At 55.1% G+C, this 20,678-nt stretch overlaps 2 protein-coding genes across 16 annotated transcripts in view; one reads left to right on the forward strand and one right to left on the reverse strand.

The window, feature by feature from the left end:
• RUFY4 (RUN and FYVE domain containing 4) overlaps positions 1 to 20,306 on the reverse strand; it is a 26,135-nt gene extending 5,829 nt beyond the window's left edge. Inside the window, exons 1-13 of one of the 9 annotated variants that reach the window (XM_082397673.1) lie at positions 17,279 to 20,306; positions 14,334 to 14,603; positions 14,026 to 14,159; positions 13,771 to 13,911; positions 12,727 to 12,851; positions 12,502 to 12,608; positions 11,151 to 11,276; positions 10,701 to 10,807; positions 10,242 to 10,385; positions 9,699 to 9,768; positions 7,887 to 8,534; positions 7,055 to 7,161; positions 1,201 to 1,347 (exon numbers count right to left, since the gene is read on the reverse strand). In XM_082397673.1, the coding sequence (XP_082253799.1) occupies positions 1,201 to 1,347; positions 7,055 to 7,161; positions 7,887 to 8,534; positions 9,699 to 9,768; positions 10,242 to 10,385; positions 10,701 to 10,807; positions 11,151 to 11,276; positions 12,502 to 12,608; positions 12,727 to 12,772 (1,502 nt within the window). In that variant the 5' untranslated portion in view covers positions 12,773 to 12,851; positions 13,771 to 13,911; positions 14,026 to 14,159; positions 14,334 to 14,603; positions 17,279 to 20,306. The other 8 variants (XM_082397672.1, XM_082397669.1, XM_082397670.1 and 5 more) reach the window with 8 other exon arrangements.
• Positions 15,229 to 20,678, forward strand: part of TNS1 (tensin 1) — a 229,994-nt gene continuing 224,544 nt past the window's right edge. For 3 of the 7 annotated variants that reach the window (XM_082397654.1, XM_082397655.1, XM_082397661.1), the window contains exon 1: positions 15,231 to 15,464. In XM_082397654.1, the coding sequence (XP_082253780.1) occupies positions 15,309 to 15,464 (156 nt within the window). In that variant the 5' untranslated portion in view covers positions 15,231 to 15,308. Of the gene's footprint in view, positions 15,465 to 20,678 lie in introns of all 7 variants that reach the window. The other 4 variants (XM_082397656.1, XM_082397657.1, XM_082397658.1 and 1 more) reach the window with 4 other exon arrangements.

Raw genomic sequence — 20,678 nt, forward strand, 5'->3', positions numbered from 1 at the left:
GGTTTTACACATTTCATCCATCCTGCAGTGAGCTTAGTGGTTTGGGATTAATCCTGGTGAGCTCAGCCTCTGGAGCCCAGGACAGCTGACCCAAGATGGGCCACAGGCCCAATTGTCTGAGGAAGTCCAGTAGGCAGGCAGGTGTAGGACATGCGATTACCTCTCAGTTAACCTATGGGCTCCTTTCCCTTCTCCTAACCTTGGTTGGTGTGTGTGTATGTGGGGGTTGGAGGGTAGCTTGCCTTAGAGGCGGAGGACTCTATGCAACTTATATGCTGTGTGTCCTTGGTGGCCAAGTCAGTCTCTCTGACCCTCGGTTTTCTCATCTATAACATGGGCATAGGGACTTCCCTGGTGGTTCAGTGGTTAAGAATCTGCTTGCCAATGCAGGGAACACAGGTTCAAGCCCTGGTTCGGGAAGATCCTACACGCCGTGGAGCAAATAAGCCCGTGCGTCACAACTGTTGAAGCCCGCGTGCCACAACTACTGAAGCCCGAGCACCTAGAGCCCGTGCTCCACAACAAGAGAAGCCACCGCAATGAGAAGCCCGTGCACCGCAGTGAAGAGTAGCCCCCGCTCGCCGCAAATAGAGGAAGCCCGCGCGCAGCAACGAAGACCCAATGCAGCCAAAAATAAACACACAAACAAATAAATAAATAAAAGAAAAGAAACGACATTTAGGAAACTTAAATGCATATTCCTAAGTGAAAGAAGCCAATGTGATGCTGCGGAGCAACTAAGCCCGCGAGCCACAACTACTGAGCCTGCGCTCTGGAGCCTGCGAGCCACAACTACTGAGCCTGTGCTCTGGAGCCTGCGAGCCACAACTACTGAGCCTGCGCTCTGGAGCCCGTGAGCCACAACTACTGAGCCTGCGCTCTAGAGCCCGCGAGCCACAACTATTGAGTCCACGTGCTGCAACTGTTGAAGCCCGTGTGCCTAGAACCCGTGCTCTACAACAAGAGAAGCCCACGCACTGCAACGAAGAGTAGCCCCTGCTCGTCACAAGTAGAGAAAGCCCGCGTGCAGCAACGAAGACCCAACGCAGCCAAAAATAAATAAATAAATTTATAAAAAAAAAAAATGGGAATAACAGCAGGGGATGGCTGAAAGCAGAAAATGAGTTAGTACATACAAAAGGTCCAGAGCTGCTGTACCATGCCCCCTTGTGCACCCCCTCCCCAGTGTCCCACCCTTACTGAATCAGCTCCAGCACCCGCCTCTTCATGGCTCGGACCAGGTCCCGCTGCCCGCCAAGCTCCTCCTCATACACGGCACCCTTCCTTTCGGCCTCCCGTTGCTTCTGCTCCAGCTCCGCCTGCAGCCGGGCCCTCTCCTCCTGACACCTGGGCGCGGAAGGAAGACTGAGTTGTGAAGGGAAAAGCGCAGCATCTGTGTCTGAGCTGGGCTGGGCCTCTGCCTGACAGGGAGCCCCACCAGGGAAGCTGGTGATGCCCCCTGCAGCTGAAGTGAGCACACACACACGCACACCACACACCGTACATTCACAACACAGCACACACATCACACACTACACACACCACACACTACACAGCACATACAACATACCCACACCGTACATTCACAACACAGCACACACACCACACACTACACAGCACATACAACATACCCACACCGTACATTCACAACACAGCACACACACACCACACACACCACACACCGCATACCACACACATACCACACATCATAACACACATCACACACATGTACATAACACATACACCCCCACCCCCACCACACACACACCACAGTGAACCAGGCACTGTGTGGCCTGACACCTATAGATTGACCCCTCAACAACCGTTCAGAGCAGTGAAAACAGGGCCTAGCCTTGCATGTTCCTTTAGAGGGAACAAGCCAACATTTTCATTTGTTTTCCTTCTTTTTCTTTCTTTTTTTTTTTTAAACATTTCCATTTTAAAATGTAATTTTCTGGAAAGGCATGTTCACAATCCTGGCAGCTCTCTGGGGGGAAGTGGGTGTCTGGGAACCCAGGCTGGACGGGCTGTGCCTGCTGAAAACATTTGTGGTGTTTGGGGAGAGGGAGTAAGTGGTGTATGATTTGAAATGACTTTTTGGCTTTAAAATATTTTGAAAAATTTCATTACATTGTCTCTTCAATTTAAAAAAGTAATCTTAAACATATGGCTTTCTTAAATTTCAGTTTCAGTTTGGCCTTGGAAACTCCTCAGCTCTATTCTTGCCTCTTCTTTTTGTGTTTAGTGGTTTCCTAGAAGGTTCCAAGAAATGTAATGGACTGGAAATAAAAAGGTCCCAATCCCAGGTCCCAGCCTCTTACTCCATTGCTCAGATGCTCAGATGGGTGGGTGTTGCAATGGTGGTGCCCATCCTGTGACCTCTGGATGCTCTCTCTCTCTCTCTCTCTCTCTCTCTCGCGCGCGCGCGCGTGTGTGTGTACCCGTGCCCCCGGCTGAGTGTGTTTGAGGGGAGGAGGCTTGACAATGAATTGAGTTATAATTTTAAAAATTCTGCCATGTAGCATGCTGCAGGGAGGAAAGCTGAGTGGGCCATGAAATCAAACTGACACAGCTAGCCACCGAAATTCCAAAAAGGCCATTTCCTGCAGCCTTAGGGAGACATGACTTCTAACGAACATTCTAGTCTTCAGCCTCTTCATTTCTTAGTATTAGGATTTCATTTTCCTAAGCTAGTTTACTTGCCCAGGGATCCCAGGGTCTCTGGTGTGGCCAGGCCCTAACGTGACCACTGCGGTTAGTGTGTTTCTTTGTGATAAACCAGTAAGATAATTGTGTGACAGTGACAAAGGAGGGGGCAAGATGCAGAGTTGAGGGGATGCTCAGGAAGTCTTCTTAGACAAGGCGACATTTAAGCAGATCTGAAAGACGAGGAGGCAGCCGTGTAAAGCCAGCCAAGGGCACATGCAAAGTTCTGCAAGTTGGGAAGAACATGGTTTGTTTGAGGAAATGGAAGAAGGGCTAGTGACACTGTAGTTCCGTGAAGGGCAGGGCTGGGGAGGCAGAAGGCAAGGTGGGAGGTAGGCAGGGTCCCTCAGGGGCCCCAGAAGGAGTGGAGTTTGATCACAGTGCAAAGGAAGCCACTGAAGCATTTTAAGTACTTAAAGTATTTATGGGGGTGACAGACACTCCTAGGGCAGGAGAGGACATGAAAGGAATTAAAGTCTACTGAGTACCTACTAGGTGCCCGGCACTGAGCTTAGTGCTTTATAGCCTTGTTTCATTGAATTTTCACAAATTTATGGGACAGGTGATATGATCATCATTTCACAGGAAAGAAAACAGAGCTTCAGAGAGGGAGTAACATTTGCCCAGGGTCACACAGCTTGATAAGTGAGGGGAGCAAAAATCTGAATGCAGGCCTTTCCAGCTCTAATCTCTTCTTGCCTCTCCATGCAGGGCCCTGATCACCGGTGGTTCGTGGCACCAGGGCTGAGTGGGTAGCAGGTGGGAGAGAGGGATGGATCCTTATGGTCCTGTGGCATGCCTCCAAGGAGCTCAATGCTGCCACCCAAGGTGGGGGGAAGATTTGATGTTTGCCTAATTCCCCATCTGAGGACCTTCCACTTGTACCTGTCCTAATCCCTTTTGCTTTGAGGTCTAACCCAGAGGGCAGAGGAAACCCATTTGCTTGGAAAGATGGTCTCACAGATCATCTGAGCTGGAAGAGGTCTAACCATCTCCTTTTGCAAATCAGGGACCTCAGGCCGAAGAGGGAAGCTCAGTGTCCTAGCGCCCCACAGCCAGACAGCCGGGGAGTGGGTATCAGAAGCCCAAGTGTATTTTTATAGCCCCCAGCTGGCCTGCTCTGGGGCCTGCTGTGTCTCACCTTTGTGTCTAGCCTGGGGCTCTGCACCCCTGCCCACCTTGAGTCTATTCTCCACACCACAGCCAGAGCAGTCCTTCAGAAACCCAAGTCAGACTAGGAGAACCCTCTGCTCCTCCACCATGTGGGAGTCTCTGCTCCAGCCACAGGCCTGCTTGTCCCCAAGCTCATGTCTCCTGGGCCTTTGCATCTGCCGGTCCCCCTGCCTGGAGCACTCCTCTCGAGATACCTGCATGGTCCAGCTCTTCCTGTGGTTGGGATTTCTGCTCAAATGTCACCTCCTCGGACAGTGCTTCCCTGACTCCAATTCTAGATGGTTCTCCTGTCTCTCTCTCTCTCTAGTCCCCACAGGGCCCATGACCACCTGACATCGTATTTCTATTTGTTGATCTATTGTCTGTCTCCCTACATCTCCCTAGGTCTGTAAGAGCAGACATTGCCTGTTCTGTTCCCTTCTGTCCCCCCAACGTGGCCATAGCAGAGGCACAGTAAATATTGTTCATTAACTGCCTGGGCCCCCGTGGCCCTTCTCTTCACTGGTGGTGAGATACCGTCACGAGCTCGAAGCCCACGGCCCCTTTCCCATGGGTGAGGGGTTTGTCTAAGTTCCCTGGATCCCAGGAGGCAGGGGACGCATTCTTGTCCAGGCCTCAGGGGCTTCTGTAACTTACCACCACATTCTGATGACTCTCTGGTGGGTCCCCCCGGCCCAACCTCTCTCCCCAACTCCACACTCAGCCACCCACCCAAGGATCCACTTAGAGTCTAACAGGGGTCTTGAACTTAGCAGGCTCCTAACCCAATGCCTGAGCCTTCCCTGCCAACCTGCTCTGCCACACAGTGACTCTACCTTTCCAGTCGGCCAGGCCGAAGACTCGGAGTCATTCTTGACTTCCGTCTGTCTGTCACACCCCACACCCATCCCTCGGGAAGCCCGACCTCACGTTGGATCCAGGATCCAGCGGCTCCTTCACGCCTCCATTGCCACCAGTGCATCCCAGCTCCCCTTTCTCATCGGTCTCCTTGCTTCCACCCCTGCTAGCCTACAGACCAGCTCCACGGAGCAGCGGGCGTGAGTCCTTGAAGCACATGTCAGCCCAGAATAGGCACATCCACGCAGACAGAAGGCAGATCAGCAGTTGCCTTGGGCTGGAGGGTTGGGGACAGATGGGCAGTGACTGCTAATGAGTATAGGGTTTCTCTTTGGGGTGATAAAAATATTCTAAAATTGATGGTGGTGATGGATGCACAACTTTGTGAATACACTAAAAACCACTGAATTGTTTTTTTTAAAGCAGAGAAACATATTTTTAACATGCAGTCACATCACGTCCCTCCTCTGCTCAGGACTCTCAGTGGTTCAAAGTCAAGTCAAAGCCAAGGTCCTTTTGATGACCTGCTAGGGTCTCCTGTTACCCACCTGACCTTTTCCTACATCCTTCCCCTCCTTCACTCCACTGGGGCTACAGTGGCGTCCTTGATGCCATGCCCATTCCCACTGCAGAGCCTTTGCTCTCGCCGTTCCCTCTGCCTGGAACATTCCTCTACCACATATCCAAATGGTTCAGACCTCAGTTCCTTCAGGTCTTGACTCAAATGTCACCTTTCCAGGAAGGCCCCCTTGGCCATGCCACCTCATCTAAAATGTCAATCCTGACACTTCCCATTCCCCTTCCCTGCTTTTTTTCTTCTTAGAACTTATCACAATCTGCATCCTATGTATTTTACTTGCTTGTATTTATCAACTGCCTCCCCCACTGGCATGTAAGCTCCAAAAGGGCAGGCATTTTATCTGTTTTGTCCATGAGAATATTTTCAGCACATAGAACAGGTCTGGCTCCGAGTGTTTGTGGAATGACCGAATGATGGACGGGATGACAGGGGTCTGAGAAACAAGGGCTCCCCCAGACTCAGGGAGCAGCCTGGGGCTGGGCAGTCTCCCTGGAGCCTCCTGGCTTCTCCCTCCAGCCTGTCTTGATCCCCAGAGATGGCCTCGAGTGGGCAAGGCCCCTGCACTCACTTAGGGCCTGAATCATGGGATTCTTTGCTGACCAAACCACAGGACTCAGATGAGAGTCTGGTGGGAGTAGTCCCCGGGGGCCTTTTGGGGTTGGCTCCTGGGCCCCCAGGCCTCTCTCAGCCTATTAAGCAGGCAATAGACAGCTCTGTGATTCAGTCTGAATCACAGTTTTGCAGGCTCCCCTGGGGGTCAGGGCAGGTGTCAGTCAAGCGGGAGAGACCCGGCAGATGGGCAGACTGAGGCACGTGGAGACCAAGGGAGAGACACACAGAGAGACTGAGTCAGACCAAGGAAGATCTTTGCATGGTGTCATAATTTCTTTAAAAATAAATTATGACAAAGAAACTGAGACACGGAGAGACTGAGGGGGAACGTAGAGACAAAACATGCACTTTGGACCCTTGAGGTGAATGTGATGGTGGGAGGATGAAGATGCCAGATGCTGAGAGGGGCTGAGGGGAGAGACAGGAGACTGACACACCGGCACTGGGGATACTGGCTGACGGGGCAGCTTGTAGGCCCACTGGTTCTGGAGTCAGTTGTAGGGTCTGGATCTCAGCTCCTCTACTAACCAGCTGATGTTGGGTGAGTTAGGTGGGTCTTTGAGCCTTAGCCGCCACATCTATAAAATGGGGGTTCTTGGAGGACCGATCTCCTGAGATCGTTACCAGGAAGCACCTGGAACAGTGCCAGGGACATAGTAAGTGCTCAGTGATGATAGTTATGTCTACTGTAACCAAGAGGGTGAAAGAGCGACTGTACAATAGGGAACAGGAAAATAAGAGGCAAAGAGGGAGACTGAGAGAGATAGTGGGGCAGGAGTGTGGTGGGAGAGGGAGGCTGTGTGGACGGAGAAGAGAGAGGGGAGCCCAGAAGAGGCAGCAGAAAGGTGCAAAGGTGAGTGTGGGAGGGAAGGGAGGGATGGGACGCATAGACCTCTCCTGGGGCTATTGAGGGAGGCCAGCGAGGGAGGGGGCTGGCAAAGAGGAGGGGAGGGGAGGGGGGCAGGAGCACCCTGAGAGTGGGAACAATTTCCTGTGTGCATGGCATGCCAAAGTTGTGCCCGCACAGGGCCTGGTGCACGGGAGGTGCTCAGAAGATGCTTGCTGGCGTGACCGTGAACGTGAGCCTCCTGCCCCCCTGGCCTCCTGGCTCCCATGCCCTGTGGCACTGGTGGTTGCCTAGGTTACCTGCTGAGCTGTTCCTGCAGTGCCTTCAGCTCCCCTTCCTGCTCCTTCAGCAGCTGTTCCTGGTGCTGGGCCTGCTCCTTGGTTTTCTGGAGCCCATGTCTGAGACTCTGAGGGCAGGGAGAGGGTAAAAGGAGGGGAAATGGAAGCTGAAGGAGGAGGGCAGAGACCCCAGCCCAGGGCCGGACCTGACAAACACCTCCGTGAGACCCCAGGCCATGTGAAACAGCCCTTGGGTGGGAGAGCAGGACTGGGGACAGCGCTGGGAGCTGTGGTGCTTGCCTCTGCCCCTGGGTGAGCCTGGAGCCACCATTTCCTCCTTCGCTAAAGGATGGAAGTTACAGACCTCAAGGATCTGGAAGACTCAGGCTAGGGAGGATGCTGAAGGAAGGCTTGAAAACAATTTGGGTGACCTTGAAGAGAAACATCTACAGAAGCAATTAGGTAGGGCCTGCAATAGCAGAACTTAGATATTGGGAAGAAACCTGCCAATAATGAGGGCTATGGAACTTGAGAACAAGCAACTCCCCCGAAGAACTGTTGGGAGGGGATTACAAACTCAGATGCCTACAGGGGCTGGGCAGGATGAACAAAGTGGGCCTGGTGTGAGGCAATAGGGAGAGGTGGGTATTGTGGTAAACTGAAGAATGCGTGTTCTTCATGTGATGAACTGGAGAACTTCCAAAAGGCATCCTCAGATCATAATGATCCGGTGTGGCCCAATGCAAATTGGTCTGTGGGCTGGAATGGCCCTGGGCCATCCTTGAAGACACCCACCTGTGGGCTAGGTTAGAGATAGGGAGCAGAGACAGGTACAGAGCTCAACTGCTCTCACCTTGACCACATCCTGCAAGGCCATCTCTGCTTGTTCCTCACTCCTGGTTGCAGTGGTCATTCCTATTTGCTCTTGGGGCTTCTCCGTGGTGGAGCCTTCCTTTGTTTCCAGGCCCTGAAGGACCCAGAACTCCCTCGGGAGGCTGGGCACTTTCCCGCCCTGACAGCTCCCTGACACTGCATCCCCTAACATCTCTTTGGGGCTGGAGGCCAGCAGCCTATGGATATGACTCCTCTCTGCTTCCCCTTCATAAGTCCCATCTATTGTTCTCTGGCCCTCTGCACTCAGCAAAACCCCCCTGCCCTCAGCCTCTGTTCCTATCACCTCCTTCAGAGTCCCTTTGGCCCCCTTCCCCTGTCCCTGGATGCTAGGTGTTGAGTTCTCCAGGCACATCCCCGTCCTTGGAGCTCCTTTCTCCTGGTTTTGCTGAAGCTCCTCCCCCTCTAGTTCCCACATGCTCTGGGGAGGCCCAAGCCTCCTGGGATCTTCTTTCTTCTTTTCCAAAAAGAGGGGCTGATGCTTGTGTTGCTGGGCCCTGGGGAGTCCAGCCAACCTGTCTTCCCTGGGTGCATCTTGCAGAGAACTGGCTTGCCTGGTATGTGGCTCCTCTGGGTGGCCTCCTGTGGGGTCTCCATATGTGGGTGAGATCTGCAGAGAAGCCGCAAACCTGTCATCCCTCTCAGCACCAATTCACCAACCTGGTGCATGGGAGAGGCCACAGCCCTAATCCAGTGGGTTCGCTAAATATATGGATTCCTGGTCCTCCCACTGGAAATACTGATTCAGCAGATCTGGGGTAGGGCCCAGGAATCTGAATGTTGAAAACACCCCAGGTGACCTGAGGCCCAGGCTTTGATCTGAGCAGTGCTTCTCAATGCCCTTTCCTTCCTCGCCTCTTGCTGGCATCCTTCTCCCTCCTTTACCTCCATCTTCTGCATCGATCTGATTTCCCCTTAGTTCTTCCCACCACTCTCCTCTGATCTTCCCTCCTGAACTTGACTTCTCTGTGTTTCCATTTTCTGGTCTGTAAAATGGGAGTAATAATACATCCTTATAGGGTTGTGGTGAAAGCTTAAATAGACCGACAGCCCCTAAAAGTCACCTCTGTCAAGAAGCCTTCTCTGTTCTCCCACGTTCCTGGGCGTGTCTGGTCACTACACTTAACTTGTGTTGCAATGCGTTCCTTTGGGGTCTGTCTCTCCAGCAGACCTGGAACTCCTTTAGGTCAGAGACTGCGTCACAGTATCTACACCTGGGGCCTGGAAGCTGGCGGGGGTGCCAAGCTGGCTTGTGGAAAGATGATAACCCCAAGCTACCGCTTATTGGGCACTTAGCAGAAGCCTTGCTCTGTGCCGCACCTGGGCTGTCTCAGTGCATCCTCACGATGCCCCCGTGAGGCAGGACAAGTTACGTGTCCAAGGACTATGGTTAGTAAGGCATGGGGCTGGGATATCAGCCAGGCAATCTGGCTCTTCAATCGCTCCCTGAATTGAACTGAGATGTTTGCAAATTGTCCAGCAGAGGTTGTTTCCCTGGGCTGTTTCCTGGAAGCTTCCGGTCACCCTCCCCAACCTTTCCTCCTCCCAGGGGCCCCAGTGGCGCCTGCAGGTGCTGCCAGTGGTTCCCTTCTCTCCCTGATATCCTCACCACCTTACGAATGTGAGCCTTCGCTTCTGTGGCTCCCTAGCCCCAGGTCCACACATTGGCCTCTCCCTCTCTGTCCAGCTGGGTCAGGGCTCAGTTACTTCTCAACCTGAGGGTCCCAACAGAGATAGAGAAGAGGCAACTAGAGTGAAGGTTGGGAAGAGGCACCTCCTTAGGGGAATCTTTGATCTTTCTGGGTCTTCTTCCCTGGGTCCAGTTGGAATTGGAGCAGCGGGATCTGAAAGTGAAAGAAGCAGGGGGACCCTGGACCTCTCTCCAGCAGTGGTCTTGGTCCTCAGATGCAGGATACCCCATCTTTCCAACCACCCATTCATCCCACCACCCATCCCACTTTCCTGCCCTTCCACCCTCAGGCATGCATCCTTCTCTCCATCCACCCATGCATCCCACCCTCCATCCGTCCTTCCATTCCATTCCAACATCCCAACATCCATTCATCCTTCTAACCGTCTACCCCAACCATCCAACAACTCTTTAATGAGTGTGTCTTCTGTGCAGCACCATGGGACATCCTAAGATGACACTGGGAAAACAGAAGGCTAGGGAGGTGGAGAATCGGGAGTCAGGGAGTAAGAAGGGAGGGAGGAAAAGATGGGGCTGGGGGTTGAGGGCTTGGGGTTAGTTTGGGTGGGTGGTAGTAATGGGAGCAGGCATTGAAAAGAAGCTTCCCTCCACGCTGCCCCCACTCACTCTGAGAACATGGGCCAGGCTCCATCCAAGTCTGGCCGTTGCAGGTCCAAGTCGAAGGTCACCTCGTTGAGAGCATAGAGGGAATCCAGGATGTCTTCCTGGAGTTCAGGGCACACCAGAGGGCTCCGGGGGCCATACCACTCCCTGTGTTAACAGGGAGCAGCACCCTTGGCCTTTGGCTCTGGTGCTATTGCCACCCCTGACCTCAGAGAATCTACCTCCACTGCACACCAGCGTGGGATGGTTCCCCCGACAGGGTTATGGTCCTTGGGGACCAGGAGGCCAAGCATCATGATGCTACCAGGACTGGGGTTCTAACCTCCCCTTTGCCCTTTCTTCCTTGGCTTTCCCTTTATGACCCCTGTTTTAGTCAACTTTCATATCAAACCACCCTTCTAGGGGTAAAGAGGAATCTTCCCGAAGGAGGGCCACGGGCTCGGATGGTATCAGTAGCCCCACCTGGTTAGCTCTGGGTTCAGGAGGCAGAGCTGCAGGGACTCGGCCAGCTGTCCGTGGGCAAGACAGAAGCGGATGAAGGCTCGGCCTTTTCCCAGCGGGGTCTTCAACTGCACAGCACACAGGGGACAAGTGGGGGCATGGTGGTATCAGGACAGAGGGAACACAGCCAGCACAGAGGGAGAAAAGCTAGAATGAGTGGTGCATGAGAAAGGGTGTCCTGGGACTTGAGGCTGTGGGAGGAAAGGGGGTGACCGGAGGGGTGTGAGGGCAGGGCTAACGACAGGTGAGGACCAGGTGAGGGGGACTATGGTCAGTGGAGCTGGGATGGGTGAGAAAGGAGCCTCGGGCAGGCCGGTGTCCCCTCCGGCCACCGAGCCATCCTCGTCAAGGACCTGGGGGCAGGACCCCATCGCACCGAGGCCAGCCCCCCTGCCACCTGGCCCTGGATACCTTGTCCTGTGAGTGGACAAAGTGGACTGGCTCCGTGTCCCCCCGCTGCCGCCACAGGGCTGTGCAGAGGAAGTCCCAGTAATCCTTCCGAGGCCTCAGGAAGCTCTTCTGCTCTTTCTGGTCAAACTGGGAGCAAGATGAGGGAAAGGAAAGTGTGGAAATGTTCCCTCCCAGAACACTCTGTGTTCCAGCAGGCTGAGCAGTATAGCGGAAAGGGCTCGTGCAGACAGGCCCACTTCAGGTCCTGGTCTGCCCCTACTGGCTGTGTGACCAGGAGCAAGCTGCTTGACCTCTTTGAGCTTTCAGTGTTCTCATTCATTCATTCATTCCAGACATACTTATTGAGCACTTACTATGTGCTGGGCCCTGTTTTAAGCCCTGGGGATACAGCAATGAACAATCGGAATAAGCAAAACATATAGTATGTTAGATTGCGCTGACTGATAAGGAGAAAAATAAAGCAGGGAAAGGGAGTGGAAAGCGCATGGTGTGTGCATTCATGTGTGAGATGTGTGTGGCGTGTGTGAGTGTGTGGTGTGTATGTGTGGTGTGTGTGTTAAAAATGTAGATTAGGGTGGCTAGAGAAAGCCTCACTGAGGAGGCTCTATTCAAGTCCAGATCTGAAGGAAACGAGAAAGGGTTCCATCCAAATTTCTGGGTGAGGAGCATTCCAGGCAGAGGGAATAGCAAGTGCAAAGGCCATGAGGTAGGTGCTTTTCTGCTGTGCTTTAGGAAGATCAAGGAGGCCGGTGTGACTGGAGTGCAGCACATGAGGGGCAGACTGGCAGGAGACCACACAGGCACACAACATACACCACACACACACAAACCTCACACACATGCACACTCACACCACACATGTACATGCACATCGTCAGAGAAGTAGGAAGGGTATGTGTGTGTGTGTGGGGGGATGGGCTGGTCATCAAGCACCTCAGGGGGTTAGAAGGAAAATTAAACAAGATGGGCACGTAAAGGGTTTAGCTGGGCACATAATACGTGCTCAATAAAAGCTAGTGATAGTGATGACTGGGGCTCTAACCAGAAGCGAGGAAGGCCAGCCCGAGGACATCTGTGCCTCTGAAACTTTTGTCTTTGGAGCAGGGTGACTGCCCCCAGACCCACCCAACCCTGCCCCAGTCTTGTCCCACCTCACTTCCCAGGCTACAGTGACAGCCTCCAAGAGTGAGGTTAGATGTCAGGAAGGGTTTGCCGATTGACAGAGATGAGGTAGTGCGTGGTAACGAAGAGAGGCAGTGGCTCTTCCCTCAGGATCTGGGAAAGCCCGTTCGGTTATTGGTTACTGGGACCTGGAGAGATGGGAGAGACGGGGGGTTGGGGAGGGCCCTACCTGCAGCAGTTGCTCCAGGCAGCCACAGAGTCTGTGCAGTTCAGCACTGGCGTCTGTCACCGGCTGCCGCCCACGCCCATAGCCCTGGAGGATGGCAGAGATGACAGCTGTGGGGAGGATGGTGGACATCAGACCTCAGATGGTGAGGGCTCTGAAGGAAAGGCTCTCAAGACCCCTCACCTCTCCCCCAATTCGGTCCCAGAAACTCTCTCAGGACACACTCACCCTTCAGGTCACTGGTCATCTTGAAGACAGCCCCTTCTTCTGCCATGAGTATTTGGAAATGACGTGATTCCTTGCGGGTCTAGAGGCCAAGAAGGAGCCTCTGGCTTCAGCTGCCCAGCTCTCTCCTTATACAAAGGAAGAAGCAGAGCCAAGAGAAACAATGTAACATCTCTAGGTTCACACAGCTAGAGTTCACTGGTAGGAGAAGACCCAGCTCTTTCTTGTAAGGCAGGGCGGGAGGATGATGGTGTGGTCCCCACCTATGGAGCCGTTCCTGGGTGCCAGGCCCTGTGTCCTGTGCCTGACATCCTTGTCTTATTCAGTCCCCATAATAACCCTGGGAGGTTATTAACTCCATTTTATATCAAGAGAGGGGGGCTTAGAGAGGGTAAGCGTTTTTTCCAATGTCACAAAGTTCTAAGTGGTGAAGCTAGAAGTGGAACTCAGGTCCCTGTGCCGGCAGGGCTCATGCTCTCAGCCTTGACTGGCTGTGAGCAGCCCTGCTAGTGCGCATGTATGCAAGCCATGTGGACGCTGGGCTGAGGGGCTGTCACCCCCTCCCCCCCAGAGGGCCTTGCCAGAGCAGTCGTCATCCCTGGAACACACATTCATCCTTTCCTGGGCCCCAGCTGCATGGAAAATGTGTGTTCTCGGAGGAAAAGGAGGCAGAAGTAAGGCGAGGCCCCAGAGTCGGGCCTGGGCCAGAATGCTGGGGGTGTGTAGGGAGCAGGGTTTTAATCCCACTGCTCTCTCCCCAGTGAATCTCAGCCTGTTCCCCCCACAGTGGGTCCCGGGGCTCAGAGAGGAATACTGTGGCCCCTGAGGGTCCGTGGGCTTGTTCTGAGAGCCAGAAGTAAAGACAGGCATGGAGTGGGAGACCCAGGTGTCCTGCCTCCCATGCTGTGGTGGCTGGAATTTGGGAGTGAGTGGGAGTGAAGGAGCGCTGGGACACAGAGGAGGGGAAGGGAGAAGGAAACGAAGGTAAACAAGGGAGGGTGGGTGGGGAATGGCATTCAGGGAGCACAGTGCTGGGAGTCAAGAGACCTGGTTCTCCATCCTGGCCCTGCTGCTGGCTCATTGTGTGACCTGGGGCACATCCTTCGCTTTTCGTGGGTCTGGATTTCCCCATCTGTAGACCAAGGGGTTGGACTGAGGGTCTCTGCCGCTCCTCTTAGCTCAGATGATCTATGAAATCCACAGACGCCTAGATGGACCTCCTCCCCTTCCCCATCTCTATCCAGGATTCCTCTGCCCTTGCTCCTGGCCACCCCCAGACCCAGGGGTCTCCTTGCTACTCACCTGGGAAGGCCTGGCTGGTTGGGGCATGGAAAGCAGAGCACTGCAGCCTGAGCCTGTCATTTGTGACTGAGGGCTCTGCACAGCCTTTTCCAGAGTTTGCTGCCTGGGAAGTGACTCATGCCCAGCCCAGCACCCTGGAGGAGGGGGAAATCTTGCTCAGAGCAGGAGGAGCGTGACTGTGGGGCAGAAGTGGTAGAGGCAGGATGGAGGGCACCAGGGCACAGTGGTGAGATGGGGGATGGTTCCTCTTAGGCAGACCTGGGGTAGGTTCGCTTGTTGGCCAAACACAGACTGGGACCCAGACTCACCGATGAGGTAGTGGCAATTGTTGCTCTGCGAGTTCTCTCCCCTTCTCATCACGGTCACTTGCTCTTGTCTTTCTTCCTTATCGCCACCAGGTGGCACAAAGAGGCTATGAGGCTGTCCTACCTTTACTGTCACTTGGTTGGAGTGTGGTGCAGGTGTGGAGGGGAGGACAAGGGTCCCACCTCACGTCTGCCTCCTCCTCCCCATCTCTTCTGAGGGGTCCCGGTGAGTGCTGGTCACCAGTGCCGTTCCCCCAGTTCTGGGACTCACCGCTGAAAGGTTGAAAGTGAAAGTACTGGTGAGATGCTCTGTCCAGGAAGTGGCCCGGTGGGTTGCCCAGGCGGACTGTGGCCCTCCCACCCTGGCTGTGCTTTGTCTCCTTGAGGCTGGGGTCTTTCCACTGTTGGTTCCCAGGGCCGAGTATTGGGGGCAGAGAACAGAGGAGCAGGCATCTGCGAGGACTACCCGTTTCACAACCCCCCAGGAACTGCATGTAAACACTGGAGCACGCGGTACCCATGCCTGGCTCTGTCCTACCACGGGGACTGCCTGCCCGTCTGTCTCTCCTTCTCTGGGACTTGGTCTCCCGCGTGCAGAGGCTGCGTCCCCCCTCTCTGTCCCCCGTGTCCCCGTCTCTCCCTCATTATCTCTCCTTATCTGCTTCCTGCCTCTCCCGTTGCGTCCGCTGGCGCGCTCTCTCTCTCTCTGCCGGTCCGCCGCCCCGGTCCCGAGACCCTGCGCCGCCCCTCCCCGCGCCACCGCGCCCTCGGGTCTCCCTCCTCACTGGCTGCGTCCGGGCGTCCGCGCCCGTGTCACCGCCCCTTGCCGGACTCCGTGCTCCCCCGCTTCCTGGAGCTGCGGGCCAAGGAGGCTCCGGGAGGGGACGGGCTGGGGGTGTCGCCGTCCCCCTCCCGACGTCGCAGGCTCCCTGGGCCGAGCGGACGCCAGGGCGAGGGGCTGGCTGGCGCCCCGGCCGGATGGGCTGCACCGTGAGCTTGGTGTGCTGCGAGGCGCTGGAGCCCGGGCCTCCCTGCAGCCCCCAGGCCCCGGGGAGCCCCCCGGCCCCCGCGCCGCCCAAGTGCCGGGAGCCCCGGGGCTCGGGCCGCGCCGAGAGCAGGCGGCTATTGCTTCAGGTAGGGCGCCGCGCGGGGTGGGTGGCGGGCAGAGCCCGGCTCACCTGAGAGGTAAAGAGCCCCGCCGGGAAAGCGCCAGGCAGCGGTCGGGGGGCTCTGGAGCCAAGACCAGGTGAAGGGGCAAGCGAGTTAGGCCGAGGTCTCACCTGGCTGTCTTGTGCCCTTGGGAGAAGGGTAATGTAGGGCCTGAGTCTTAAAAGGACAAATAGTTCAGCTGAGGTTTTAGGAGCCACCCAAGAGGGGCAGGGCTGGGCTTGCAGGGAAAGGCACTGAAAGAGTGAATTTTCGCCGACCTGGTCCAGGAGTTGACTGTGTGTCCCACAGGTAGCTGGGGCTATTGCTTCTGCCCAGGGCTCTGTAGCCAGGAGGGAGGGGACCTTCTGAGTAGGAGGGCCCCATTAGAGCCAGGACTGACCTGAAGATGGTGGGGGAACTGGACCCTCACCCCTGCATTCTCTGTTCTGGGTAAGTCTTGGAGCCTTGCGAGTAGGAAGCTGACGCAAAGGGGTGGGAATAGGCCGGTGCAAGGAGGCAGGTGTTTGTTCTGGATGAGGCACCTGTCTGTGAACCAGCAGACTTGGTTTAGGTGTGGGCATTGGATTTCTCCAAGGAGGAGGAGTGGGGGAGATATTTGGGGTTACCAGGGACTAGACAACCCTGCTCTAGGCTCCCTGCATAATCCCAACCTACCTTTCTGTTTGGGGGCTGTGAAGGCTGCAGCCTCCTAAGATTTGTTTGCTGTGTGGAGTTTGGATTATGCTGGAGTCTTACCTCCCTCCCCCTGGGGCTCACAGAGTTTGGGCAACTCAAAATGTATGGTGTGGCCACAGCCCTTCCCCCTTTATCCTCCTTCCCTGCGGCAGCCAGTGAAACCAAGCGTGCGTGTGCGTGTGTGTGTGTGCGCGCACGCACCAAAGTGACCCCCCCCCCCCCTCCACCCCACTTGACTGGATGTCCCTCCAGGTCATAGATTTGGCATATTCGTGGTTGTACTCCACAGTGCCAGGCATAGGGCTACACTTATAAAGCGAACTCTCTCCTTCCCAAGCTCTAGCTCCGGTCCTCACCACGATGACCGACCTCAGTGAGGGACAGGCTTGGTGGGGTGTAGTTGTTGACTGAGTCCTCACAGTGGCTGGTGGCCCAGGGATGATCCTGTTGGAGGCTTGAGCTTAGCTTTGGGCCCCGGGGGAAGGGTGAGGCCCTGGGTGTGTCAGCTGGGCATCCCAGACTACCGCCTCTTGGTCCCGGCAAAGGGACAGAGAGTGAAGGTGACATGGCAGAACTCTCGGACTTTAGGGCCATCCCCAGGGGTCATCAGGACTCCCCGCCTGCCTCAGAGCCTCATGAACCCTCCTCTGACCTTGAAAGGTTTCAGGGGGAAGTGAGTTCACAGTCTTCCTCCCTTATCTGTTCCTATCTCAGACCCTTCCTGACTTTACTCTCTGTTGGGGGATCTCTGGACTCCCCATCTCCCTACCTTCTCCACGCCGCATGCGGCCAGCAGTGGGGTGGGTGGCAGGGGGGCCAGCTGAGGGTGGGCAGGGACGGGGACAGGCAGGCAGAGCTGAGATGGAGGAAAGAGCCAGGGGCACCGGAGGTGGGTGATCAAGGAGAGGGGAGAAGGTGGGGGCAGGCCCGGTGCCTGCGTGGGCTTGTGACGGCCACAGGGACGGGCGTGGGGACGAGTGTCTGTCTGCATTCGGATGAGCTGGTCTCTGAGCAGCCTCTTGAGAGACCCTGGCGCTCACCCATGACTCAGCCCGCCTTTAGCTGCAGGATGAAACTCTGTCTCAGTCCCAGCTTGTGCCCACCTCTCCTCTGGCTCCGGCTCCAGCAGGGGACGCTGTTGCTGGTGCCCTCTCCCCTCGCCAGGGCCCCGGTTCACACCGCACCTCTCAGGAGACTTCAGCCACCCTGAAAAGGGCAGCCAGGCTGCCTGTCACCTCACCACAGGAGGTGTTTCACCATGTTCTTGTGCTGGATAAACATCTCTCGGGCTCTCAGCCTCCCTCAGGAGTCAGGGCTTAGAAGCTACGCAAGCATCTGGGCTCCCAGCCAGGGCACACTCCTACTGACAGTCCTGCCACCGAAATGCCACCATTCCTGCCACAGACCCCTCCACCCCCCATTCCGCAGGCCAGACTTCTCTCCTTGGGCCACAGGCTGTGCTCACGTCACCTGTCTCCACCCGCAGCCTCGCCCCTCCTCTCTCCCCTCTGGCAAGCCCCCTTCCTACCAGGCCATCCTGTCCTCTTGCCCCTGCACGCTGTCCCCACTCATCCCCCTAAGCAGCCTGTCCTCTTCGCAGACCACAGTGCCCTCCTCGCTCTGGTGGCCTCTTTGTCCCCCCAGACCTCATTGCCCACACCTCTCTCCTCCCGTGGCTGGAATTTGTGGCCTGCTCGTCCTCTTGGCTTTGAGGAAGATTGCCCGCCTTGGCTCCCGTGCCTCTGAGCCTCAGTTCTGGATTACTGGAGCCTGGAGGTAGAGGCCTTGCACGCTTCAGGTGGCCTCTTCAGGGTCCCATGACTGCCCTACACCCCGAGCCCTCCCTTGGTCCCACATAGCAGCCTGCCAGCCTCAGGAGAAGGGAAGGTGGGGCTTGGCATCCCTCCTGAGCATTCCCGCCAAACCTTCTCTGACCTGGGCGCCAAGGGGCCTGGAGGGCATCTCCAGGCGCCAGCCTCGCCTCCTTGCTCTCTGCTGCATCCCAAGACAGGTGGGTGCTTGTCGGAAGGTGGTGGGTGCAGAGGTGAGGAGACTCCGGGCTCCCTCTGCCTCCTCTCTCTGAAAGCCAACTCCTGGGGTCAGTTCATCCGGCTTCTGCTCAATAGCCCAGAGCCCTGCTGAGTTTAGGAGATCCCCAGGGGTAGTGGTCCTGCAGCCTCCCCTGCATTCCTGTCATGGGGTCCTACATCTATAATGGAAGTTCTGGGGTCTAAGCTAACTCCCTCTACTCTGGGTTGAATTACTTCCTCCTTCTCTCTCTCCAGTTATATATAGTCATAGACCCCAGAGCTGAAGGATCTTGGTGAGTGGTTCTGAACCTCGAAAGGTCACAGATTCCTTTGAGAATCTGATGAAAGCTATGGATTCTCCTGCTAGGGAAATGTGCATGGGCTTGTGCACACACAGATACACACACAGACACACGTGCACACACACAATATCATACACTCAGCCACTGCAGAAACACACACACATAATATCGTAACCCCCCTCAAGCCCACCCAGCGTCCTGATCCTTAAAACCCTGCCTTTCACAAATGAGCACACTGAGGCCCAGAGAGGGGAAATGACTAGGGCCCAGGGCCACACGAGTGGGTAGCAGAGCCAGGGCCATAACCCAAGTGTCCTGACCCTGCACAAGTGGGAGTTTTGCTCCCAGACTGCCTGCAAGATAGGCAGGCCTGGCCATTCATTCATTCAGCAAACTTTTTCTTTTAGTTTTACGGTATTCATTACCTCAGTGTGTAATAGAATTTACTTCACTGTAAGTTTATGTATTTCTTAAATTTATTTTTATTGAATAAATTGTGTAAGGTGAAGGTATACAACGTGTTGATTTGATGCATTTATATATTGTGATGTGATTCCCACTGTAGTGTTAGCTGACACCTCTATCATGTCACATAATTATCACTTCTTTTTTGTGTTGGGAACAATGAAGATCTGGTCTCTTAGTCCATGAGCATTTCTGAGCACCTGCTGTGAACCAGGCATGGAGCTGGGAGCTGAAGCCAGAGCAGGAAGGCAGGCAGCCCCTGTACTTGGCTTCAGAGTGGGTGTCAGTCCAGGGCGAGAGATAGAACCAAGTGCAAACAAGTAGTTGCACAAGTGCGTTATTGGAAACAGTGCGATGGACAAGTCAAGGATGTAATGGGAGCTACCAGATGGATCGCAGTTAGATCGGGAAGGTGGCAGAAGTGGCGTTTAAACAAGGAGCCAAAGTGCTGGTAGAAGTTAGTGAGGAGAAGTGTTCTAGGTGGTGGGAATGGCACACGTGAAGGTCCTGAGATGGAGAAGAGTTGCGACCTCCTAGGGAGTTTGACAAGGGCTTTCTCTGGCTGCTTCCCCATGAGCACTGTCGTCCACGTGGTGTGTGTGTGTGTGGATTGGAAGGGGTGAGAGGCAAAGCAAGGAGACCTGGGGAGGTGGTTGCAGTCATCTGGGGGAGAAGTATTTCATAAATACAGAAAAGTGCCCAAACTTTCCACAAACTTAACACACCCCTGTGTCCATGTAACCAGCATCAGTCAAGAAATAGAGCATCGCCCACACCCAGAAGTCCCCCTTCCTGTCCCCTTCCGGGTACTACTTCCCGTCTGAGGGTTATTCACTATCCTGACTTCTACCAGCGTAGATCTGCCTGCTACAGAACTTATAAATGGAGCACATGTGTTCTTTTGTGCCTGACTTCTTCTGATCAGCATTATGGTTGAGAATTTCATCCATATTCTTGCGTTTGGCTGTAGATCATTCCTTCTCACTGCTGCCTAGTGTTCCACTGTGTGAAGCTATCACTTCTGCTATTGACAGGCATTTGGGTCGTTTCCAGTTCAGGGCTATTGCGCATAGCACTGCCATGAACATTTTCATGCATGTCTTTGGTGATCCTGTGTTCTAATTTCTGTTGGGTAGACTCGTCCATCTATTTTGATGCGTGTCTCTAGAAGACTCCAGCATCTCAAGAATCCGAGGCGTCATTCTACAAAGGGAGCACTTCAGCGTCTTGCCAACGTGGATGGGAGACATCCTGGGGAAGGGGAGAAGATTCTCTAGCTGCCTAACATGTCCCTTTGTGGTGACTCTTCTCATCTTGCCACCCACCCCCTGGCCACATGGGGCTCAGGTGTCGGAGGGGAAGGAGGAAAAAGCCCTAGAGGTCTGCGCTGGATTAGGGGTGGGTGGGAGTCAGCTGACCACCTCTCTCAGCTTCACCCACTTTCTGGGGGCAGGCCCGGGTCCCTGGTGGGTCAGGAGTGCGTGAGGTTGAGGATGGGGCCACTCCCTCTAGTCCTTCTCTCTTTCCTGAGGGCAAGAAGCCAGCCACTGCCTCCTTGTTTGATGTACGAACTTGCCGAGAGCCCCTGGCACCAGGACGGAGTGCGGCGCCAAGGGCAGGCAAGACAAGGCGCCAAGGGCAGGCAAGACAAGGCAGCCCTGGAAGGGCAGCAGCCTGCGAGCGGGAAGCAGAGGCTGCCGTCTGCA

This window comes from Balaenoptera borealis (assembly GCF_965194805.1).
Source record: "Balaenoptera borealis genome assembly, chromosome: 6".
Taxonomy (NCBI): Eukaryota; Metazoa; Chordata; class Mammalia; order Artiodactyla; family Balaenopteridae; genus Balaenoptera; species Balaenoptera borealis.